The following is a 9,816-nucleotide window of genomic DNA, read 5'->3' as shown; positions in this document are numbered from 1 at the left end:
TTAGCCGGTTCGGTTTCGGATATATCCGCTCGCTCCTGTGATTGAGGCGCGCACTCAACGTGTCTGCCATGTGGGGCCCGAGAAGCCAATCAAAACAACACGGACATTGAATCTCAACCGTCAACGGCAAACCAACCGTGACCATCCAGAACGTGAGCCCAGGACCCTAAAAGTTTGATGACGTGGTAGCCCCCACCGAGGGACGTTCGTTGACATTTTTTATTATTTATGTGCCTTCAAAATCAGTCTTTAAAAAAGTGGGACGGTGGGTGTCAATCAGGCAGGACTGGAGTAGGACAGGAGCGACCATGGACAGCCATCGTCCTCCAAAAATGGGCAAGAAGCTGCGAAGGCTCTGTTTCGTCCTTCCCGCCGACCTGAACGAGATGTTCGCGGGGTTATACGGCGGCAAGCAGGTCCAGGAGGAGCCCCCCCCCGAGACGACGCTACAGAGGCAACCGCTGAACCGTCGCCTCCTCCATCTCCTCCGCCGCTCCCTCCACCGCTTCTACGCCCTCAACTGGTCCTCCCTCTGGCACCACTCCCCCTGCTCCAACCCGAGACGCTTCCGAGACGAACACGAACCGGAGGTGGATGACGACCAAGTGGAGGAGGAGGAGTTTCACGACACGGCCGGGGTGGTACTTTCCGGCAAGGCGTGCGGGGAGAACAACCCGCGGATCTTCAGCTACGCGGAGCTCTACGTCGGGGCGAGCGGCTTCAGAAAGGACGAGCTGCTCGGCAGCGGCGGCTTCGGCCGCGTCTACCGGGCGGTGCTGCCCAGCGACGACACGCTCGTCGCCGTGAAGTGCGTCGCCGAGAAGGGGGAGCGGTTCGTCAAGACGTTCGCCGCCGAGTTGGTGGCCGTCGCGCAGCTCCGCCACCGGAACCTGGTGCGCCTCCGCGGCTGGTGCGTCGAGTCCGACGAGCTCCTCCTCGTCTACGACTACATGCCCAACCGGAGCCTCGACCGCCTCCTGTTCCCCGGCCAGGCGCCGCCGCTCGGCTGGTACCGGCGCCGGCGAATAGTCGCCGGCTTGGCGGAGGCGCTCTTCTACCTCCATGACCAGCTGGAGACGCAGATCATACACAGGGACGTGAAGACGAGCAACGTCATGCTCGACTCCGATTACAACGCTCGGCTCGGCGACTTCGGTTTGGCGCGGTGGCTCGAGCACGAGCTCGAGACGCCGGCGCTCTCCAGCTCGCTCTCGTTGTCCTCCTCCTCCGCCCACTGGCAGTTCCGCCTCTCCAACACCAGCAAGATCGGCGGGACGATAGGGTACCTCCCACCGGAGAGCTTTCGGCGGCCGAACATGGCGACGGCAAAGTCGGACGTCTTCAGCTTCGGGATCGTCGTGCTGGAGGTCGTCTCCGCCCGGAGAGCCGTCGACCTCGCCTTCCTCGACGACCAGATCATGCTGCTCGATTGGGTCCGCCGGCTCCACGACGCCGGAAATCTCCTAGACGCGGTCGATGATCGGATGATCAAGGACGGATCCTACACGAAGGCGGAGGCGAAGCGATTGATCCATCTCGGCCTGCTCTGCTCTCTCAACGAACCGCGCTCCCGGCCGCCGATGAAATGGGTAGTTGATGCGCTCTCCGGCGATTCCGCCGGAGAATTGCCGCCGTTGCCTTCGTTCAATTCGGTGCCCCCTTATGTCTCTTTATCTTCATCTTCATCCAGCGGCATCACCATCACCACAACTGCAGCATTGTCCTCTGGTTCGAGCATCTACATCACCGCTTCCGACGCAAGCCTCGCGAGCTCGGACGGCAACGGCTGGCAATCCAGCATGATTCCGGCCGTCGACACGCCGCGGGAGATACCCTACAAGGAGCTGATCGCGGCCACCGGCGATTTCGCGGAGGCGAACATGGTGGCGGAATTGGACTTCGGCACCGCCTACCACGGCGTGCTCGACAACGGCGTGAGGGTCCTGATCAAGCGGCTGGGGATGAAGACGTGCCCTGCCCTGCGATCCCGGTTCGCCGCCGAGCTCACCAACATCGGCCGGCTCCGCCACCGGTACCTAGTCCAGCTCCGGGGGTGGTGTACGGACCAGGGGGAGATGCTCGTCGTCTACGACTACCTCTCCCACGGCCGCTCCCTGATCAAATTCCTCTTCCATCCTGGCAGATTTGTCCTCCCCTGGCCCCAGAGATACATCATCGTCAAGTCGCTAGCTTCCACGGTTCTGTACCTCCACGAAGAGTGGGAGGAGCAGGTCATCCACAAGAGCATCGCCTCCTCCTCCATCTTCCTCGATTCCGACCTGAACCCCCGCCTCGGCGCGTTCTCGCTGGCGGAGTTCCTCGCCCGCAACGAGCACGGCCACTCGATCGGCGGCAATTCGGACTCCGTCCGGGGGATCTTCGGGTACATCTCGCCCGAGTACATGGCGACGGGGAGTGCTGCCACAAAAGCCGACATATACAGCTTCGGGGTGGTGCTGCTGGAGATCGCCTGCGGCAGGATGGCGGTCGATTTCCGGCGCCCCGACGTGCTGCTGGTGAAGAAGATGCACGTGCCGGAGGCCAGGGGCCCGCTGCTCGGCCTCGCGGATCCGAGGCTGGATGGGAGGTATGAAGCGAGGGAGGTGCTGAGGTTGTTGAAGTTGGGGGTGGTGTGTACTGGCTTCGACCCTGATGAGAGGCCGAGCATGAGGCAGATTGTCAGCATATTGGATGGCAATGATCGGTGCCTCAACTCGTTGGTGAAGGCGTGCAAGGAGGAGAGCAACCAAGTGTGGGATGCCAGGAATGCTGCTTCTGTGGCTATAGTTAAGAGAATACAGGCTCTGGGTATTCATTAAGTCTCTCTCTCTCTCTCTCTCTCTCTCTCTCTCTCTATATATATATATATATATATATATATATATATATATATATATATATATATATATATATATATATATATATATATATATATATAAAATGCTTGTAGGTATTTTTTTAAGTTGAAAATGATGTAAGCAGTGGAGCAAGTTTGGTTTATTCTGAGGTACAGTCGTGCTAATTTTGCACCGAATGAAATGAGGATTTGGAGTGGTATGGGCTTTTTCTGTTGTTGGGATAAATCCGAATTTGCAGCGGTATGAAGGCTTCGCAGTTACACTCGAAATCGTCATAGAGTTTAAACTCTCAACTCTCAACTTTGGTTAATGCTATGAATTTTTGTGTGTATTATATTGTAGACTACGAAAGAGGGTTCAAGCTTTGGGACACAATCCTTGAGAGACATCCCTTCATCCTTCAAGAGACTCTTGAAATGACTTTCAACCTCAAAAAACATTTATCTTGGAACGTGACTGTTGAAATAGCCACTCCAATAGTCACTTAGGGCCATATGATCTTACATCTCTCACTTGGCCACAAGGGACTTCTTGTGTTTATATGCTTGTTCTCAACCGGAACCTTGCATGTACACTTTTTGAGTAATCTTTACTCATTTACCACTTAAACATATATGAGTCCTATCTGACTTACATATCTAATGAAAACATCCTCCTCAGTGACTGTCTTGGTGAGCTCACTTGAAGAAACATAGTTCATTGCTATTTCATTTTTCATAAGCATATCATGAATATATTGATACTTAATTTCAATATGCTTATTTTTAGAGTTATCTACTTCTGTTTGTATTAGTCTTATACAATTTTATTGTCACAATATAGTTGAACAGAATCTTTTAGAATATTCAATTTCAACTCATTTAAGAAATGATTTATCTGCACACCAAATGTGGTCGTCATGTTACATGTTATATACTCAGCTTCCTAGGTATATTGTGCCACACACCCTTGTTTTTTGCAAGACTATGCGATTGCCCCCACCTCCTACCATAACCAGAGGTGGACTTTGCTTCATTCTTATCTCCAGCAAAGTCAGCATCTAAGTATCATACAAGCTTTAAACTATCTGACTGGTAGCATAGCTTAAGTTTCTTAGTTCTCTTTAGATATCAAAAAATTCTCTTTACTGCTTCTCAGTAAGAGAGTTCAGAGTTACTTTGATATCTACTTACTAGATTTACAACAAAGCTTAAGTCAGGTCTAGTATAAAGTATTGCATACATCAGGCTTCCAATTGCCTGAGCATAGAGAACATTTAACCTTTCTTGTTCATTCTTTGGACAGTCATTCGTACTTAGCTTTTGGCCTTTTACTACAGGAGTGTCTTTTGCCTTGGTACTTTTCATTCTAAATTTCTTTAAAATGTAGTCAAAATATTTTTCTTGACTCAGACATAGAAATCTTGATTTTCTATCTATGTGGATTTTAATTTCAATGATATATGAAGCCTCACCCATATCCTTCATTTCAAATCGAGAACTTAATCATGATTTAGTCATATTTATCATGTCTATATCATTTCCTGCAATTAATATATCATCAATATAGAGGAATAACACAGTAAACTTACTCTCACTTTTCTTGGCATATATACAGTGATCCATACTAATTGTCTCATAACCCAATTTGGTTATAGCATTATGAAAAGTCAAATACCACTGTCTTGGTGACTGCTTAAGTCCATATAAGGATTTATTTAACTTATATAATTTATCTTCTTGACATTTAATTTCAAAACCTTTAGGTTGTTGAATGAAAATAATTTCATTTAATTCATCATTTAAAAAAGTCGTTTTCACATCCATTTGATATAGGTCAAGATCAAAATAAGCTTTCAATGCCAAAATAATATGAATAGATTCCAGTTTGGCTACAGGAAAGTAAGTTTCTTCATAATCAATCTCTTCTCGTTGAGTATAGTCTTTTGCTACTAATCTGACTTTGAATCTATCAATAGATCCATTTGCCTTGAGTTTTTTCTTGAGAACCCATTTGCTACCAATTACCCTATATCTATTAGGCAATGTAGCTAGTTCTCAAACGTCATTCTTTTCTATGGAGTTCAACTCATTTTTCATTGCTTCCTTCCAGAGTTCAAACTCATTAGAAGCAATTGCATCTTCAAAACTCAAGTTATCAAGAGTTTCATCTAAATTCATAGAATAACATAATTCTTCACCCAAGAATGTATAATAATCATTCAAATACGATGAAGGAGTTCTTGTTCTTTTCTGTCCAGTTATTGGTTGTAAAGTTTGTTTATTATTCACAACTGAATCGTTATGCTCTAAATCTTGAATGGGTATCCCAGGATCATTTTTGATATCCAGAAAGGCATCATCATCTTCAGGATCGAAAACACTTTCTTGAGTTTCTAAGAATTCTACCTCTCTACTCTCTATAAATCATTTTGCAGGATTATATAGTCGATATCCCTTTGATCCCTTTGGGTATACCATGAAGATGCATTTGATAATTTTACTATCTAACGTGTTTCTCATTGACTATGAATTAACACATGAGCAGGTGACCCCCACTTTCATAAATGACTTAAGTCTGGCTTCCTACCAGTCCATAATTCATAGGGAGTAAGCTCTACAACTTTAGAAAGAACCTTATTTAGGATATACATGGCAGTGCAAATTGTTTCTCTCCATAATTTTTTGGAAAGATTTGCATGTGCCAGCATGGATCTTGTCATATCCATTAAAGTCTTATTCCTTCGTTCTGCTACATCATTATGTTGTGGCGTATAAGGCATCGTTGTATGAAGAGTTATATTATTATCAGTGCAGAAGGTCTTAAACTCATCAAAGTTATATTCACCTCCTCTATCAGATCTGATAACCTGGATTTTTCTTCCTAGTAATCCTTCAACTTCATGTTTGTATGCCTTAAACTTTTCTAGAGCTTTTGATTTTTTAGAAATTAGGTATACGTATCCATATCTAGAGTAATCATCTATAAATGTGATGAAATATGATTTTCTTTCATGTGTTTCTACGGTTAAAGGTCTACAAATATCTGTGTACCAGAACTAACAAATCAAATTACCTACTTCCCTTAGGAAAAGGTTTTCTTATCATTTTCCCTTATATGCATTGTTCACATTTTGCAAATTCTACATTTTTAAGGGAAGGTAATAAACCCATGTAAATTATTCTTTTCATTTTATTGACATTTACATGCCCTAACCTTAAATGTCATAAATATGCATCTACATCAAATGCACAATCAATATAACTAAAAATATTCATTACATTACTTGTAGAAGGAGTTACATTAAGATGAAAAAGACCATGGTCAACATCATAGCGACCCTTGAGCTTCACTTTTCTATTTTTTCTCAATAATGACCTTGTCACACTGAAAGCGGATTTTGAAGCCCTTTTTAACAAAATCTCTTACTGCTAAAAGATTTCTTCTCATGAACGGTACATAAAGTACATTTGTTAGTAGGAGACTGGTCCCTTCTACCTGAAGCCTATAGGTCCCTATCCCGACCACATCACTATAGGTATTATTTCCTATATACACCTTATGATCTCCAGGCTTCAACTCTTTCATTTCCACAAGTCCTTCCTTTGTCTTAGACACATGTCACGCCGCCTCTGAATTTATCCACCACCCTGAGAGATCACTATCTGCGATCAATGATTCAAATACAATGCATACTAATTCCCGTTCTCCATTTACTTGATTTTATGTAGTCTCTTTCTTGGTTCTATTTGGGCAATTATTCTTGAAATGCCCAACTTTTTCACAAGAGAAACATGCTCCTCTGATTGTAGTCTTAGAGTTCTTGGTTTGCACTGGATGCTTCTTGTTGAATTTATTCTTCTTAAATTTTTTGAAGAACGTGCCTTTAGGCTTGAACTTGTGAGAATTTGTTGGGAAGGATTTTTTAGTATTCATAACTTCTTCTTTTTTTGTCTTTTTGACATATGTTCTTGCTCAAGAGCTAATTGCAAAGGGAGCTCTGTTAGAGTAAGGCTTTTCTAGTTTAACCTCATGGCAATTGACACCATCTTCCATGTTGGAAGAAGACTATTTAATATGGTGGAGATTTGCATACGCTCGGGAATATCATTTTCTACTATGGCTAAGTCCTTAGCCATTACCAGCATTCGATTCACATAATCGACTACATTATCTGACTCTTTCATCCTGCAAGAGTTGTACTGCTCTAGAAGAAGTTGAATATGGGTTTCTGAAGTGATATCATACTTTTTCTTGACTTGTTCCATCATTCTCTTTGCAGTGTCAAAATCTTCAAAGACTCGAATGAAATCATCTTGCATAAATGTTAGAAGAGTTGCTCGAGCAAGTTGATCATCTTCAATAAATTTGTTGTAAGCTTTCTTCTCTTCTTCAGTTGATTTATCAATTAATGAAGATTTCGCATTGTTCAATATGTATAAGGTCTTGTCATATGTCAATAGATATTCCATTTTTCTTCTCCACATTCCAAAATTCGTCTTATTGAGTTTTTCGATTTTGGACAACTCAGCCATGAACAAATATAAGAATTAATAAAATATATTTCAACTAATATTTTTAAATATAACTAGTTTTAATCATTCTAAACTAGTTTATCATGCAATACAATCTTTAAGTATGCAAGAAACTAACAAAAATTGCTAAATTTAAGCACTTTTTGACAAAAATAAGTAACAGGTGGTTTTCTGAAACTCAGAACCACTTTTCTGCAATTTTCAGAAAGTATTTAAGAGGGGTTCTGTGTAAACAAAAACACAAAAACATGTTTCTGCAAGTTTCTGAGTTAATTAGAAAGTTTAGATACTTTTCTGCAATTTCTAGAAAGGCAGAAGCCTTTTTAAGCAAAACTGGAAAGAGAAACCTCAAAATAGAATTTTTTTGAGTTAAAGTGAAAGGTTTGATCCTCTTTCTATAATTTCAGAAAAAATCAATGCCTTTCTGAAATTAAGAGATTTCCTGATTTTAACAGAAAAGAAAGGAACCACTCTTTTGAAATTTCTGAAAAGTAAAAAACGGGTTTTCCGTTTTTCAAGAAAAAGTAACCCCTTTTTTCAGAATTTGCAATTAAATTTCTGGTTTAATCTGAAATTTCCTTCTTTTTTTTAAATGTAAAAGGGGTATATGTTATAACTAAAAGAAAAAACTCTAATCTGGTTTTCCCTTTTCGTTTTCTCTTGAAATGTTTTGAGAAAGCTGCCGCTGGGCAGCGCTAAGCAATATCATTTTATTCGACGACCTCCTCCAACCTCTCTAGAGAAAATCCGGTAAGCAAACCCTTTCTTCTTCCTCTTTTTCATTTTTTTTCTTTTGGCAACGGGCGACAACTCGATGCTTTTTCCGACAACAGGTTGCAGTCGGGTGTTATTTCCGCTGAGCCGCTGGTTCCTATTTTGTTTGGGCGTTAGCTGCTGCCGACGCCTGCGATTTTTCGGCAATGGTTTGTCGGATCAACTCGTACCAACGTTGGCCCGACATTCTTCAGCCACTTGCTATGTTTTGAGTTTTCCAGCAACAACCCAACAGATTCGGGCCGCTCGGTTTCAGCGTCGGCCAGTCGGTCCGACGTTCGATTTTTTTGGCAAAAAGAAGCAGTATCCGGCCAGTCCCCTTCTTGAGGTAATCTGTTGATTTTTTTTTCTCTGCCGACTGACCAAGACGTTGGTCAGGCGGCAGCTCACGACGTCCACCTCCGGCGACTGCACATGGCACTCGGCTTTCTACCGGTGTCGGAGTGGATGTTACTTGCACGGTGACCGGCGTCGAACCGACGTTCTTCTGACAACGATGAAAGTTTTTTTTTCTTTTGGGTTTTTTGGCAGTAACCCTATAGGATAGAGGAAACCACTAGAACCCGATTTGGGCATGCGCGGTTTCAACGCAAGCTAGAGTCGGTCTGATGCTAAATTATTATTTTTTTATTTACCCTGATAAGCCGAGTTTTCTCAAACAGAAAAATCTCACTGACCTTAATCACTTATTTTTCTATTTGAATTGTTTGTTTTCCTTTTTCCTGACGATGACGATGCAGAAATACTGGCGTGCACACTTTCATCGACAGGGACCTGTCAAGCCTGCACAACTCGCACTCTGGTACCAATGCTGGGAAGCGCATACAGATCCGAATTTGCAGTGTGATGAAGGCTTCACAGTTACACTTGAAATTGTCAGGGAGTCCGAACTCTCAACTCTCTTCTTTGCTTAATGCTATGAATTTTGTGTATATTGTGTTGTATTCCCATATACTGTTTCACTTGCATTTTATAGACTACGAAGAGGGTTCAAGTTTTGGGACACAACTCTTGCAAATCTCTTCATCCCTCAAGAGACTCTTCTCTTGAAATGTGTCTGTTGAAATGACTTTCAACCTCAAAAGACACTTCTCTTGAAACGTGACTGTTGCACTCCCTTATGGTCATATGTTTGTCTCATGTTTCTTTATTTGTTGCCCACTTGTTTGCATGAGTTGAAATTGTGTGGATGCATCTGAACATTGGGACAGAGAAGATCCAGTGATCAGGCCCAAGTACTTTACAAAGTACACGGCCAACACAAAAAGCAGAAGCCCAAAGGAGGCTGCTATATGAGTGGTCAAGGTTAGATTCTCATGGGCGCCACCTTTTTAAGCAAGCTGATGCCCAGCATAGGCTCCCGGGTCCATGAGGTCCTAGCCGTGGAGTTTTAAGCTGAGGGCATGACTACTGTAGGTTTGACAGGCTGAGTCAGTGCGACCAGGTCTTTGCATGATTGGCCAAATTGGCCAAGTCAAAGGGACTGATTTGATGACTCGGTTCGAGTTGGCGCCCAACCGAGTTGCAGTTTGAGATTAAATTGGTTATTGCTGAAACTCAGCTCTAACTCGCTCTAAACCGCTCAACTCGGCCGAGTTAGAGTTGATGATGAACTGGCCGAGTTGGGCATTGTTTTTAAGGCCTGATTTAAAAAAAAGTGGAAAAAAGCA

The 9,816-nt window shown here is 43.4% G+C and overlaps 1 protein-coding gene across 3 annotated transcripts; it reads left to right on the top strand.

The window, feature by feature from the left end:
• Nucleotides 1-271: 271 nt before the first annotated feature.
• Nucleotides 272-8,967, top strand: LOC149843113 (receptor like protein kinase S.2-like). Of its 3 annotated transcripts, none has more exons than XM_090001697.1 (3): nucleotides 272-2,808; nucleotides 7,120-7,210; nucleotides 8,887-8,967. In XM_090001697.1, the coding sequence occupies exons 1-2, from the start codon at nucleotides 309-311 to the stop codon at nucleotides 7,188-7,190; spliced, it is 2,571 nt and encodes an 856-aa protein (XP_089857823.1). In that variant the 5' UTR covers nucleotides 272-308; the 3' UTR covers nucleotides 7,191-7,210; nucleotides 8,887-8,967. The 3 variants fall into 3 exon arrangements, with proteins under 3 accessions (XP_089857823.1, XP_089857824.1, XP_089857822.1); XM_090001698.1 differs by having other exon boundaries at nucleotides 8,917-8,965; XM_090001696.1 differs by lacking the exon at nucleotides 8,887-8,967 and having other exon boundaries at nucleotides 7,120-7,300.
• The last annotated feature ends 849 nt before the right edge of the window (nucleotides 8,968-9,816 follow it).

Source organism: Nuphar pumila, chromosome 3 (genome assembly GCF_984573655.1).
Source record: "Nuphar pumila chromosome 3, dmNupPumi1.hap1.1, whole genome shotgun sequence".
NCBI lineage: Eukaryota > Viridiplantae > Streptophyta > Magnoliopsida > Nymphaeales > Nymphaeaceae > Nuphar > Nuphar pumila.
The sequence above is the reverse complement of the archived record's forward strand: the minus strand, read 5'-3'. Positions and strand labels throughout refer to the sequence as shown.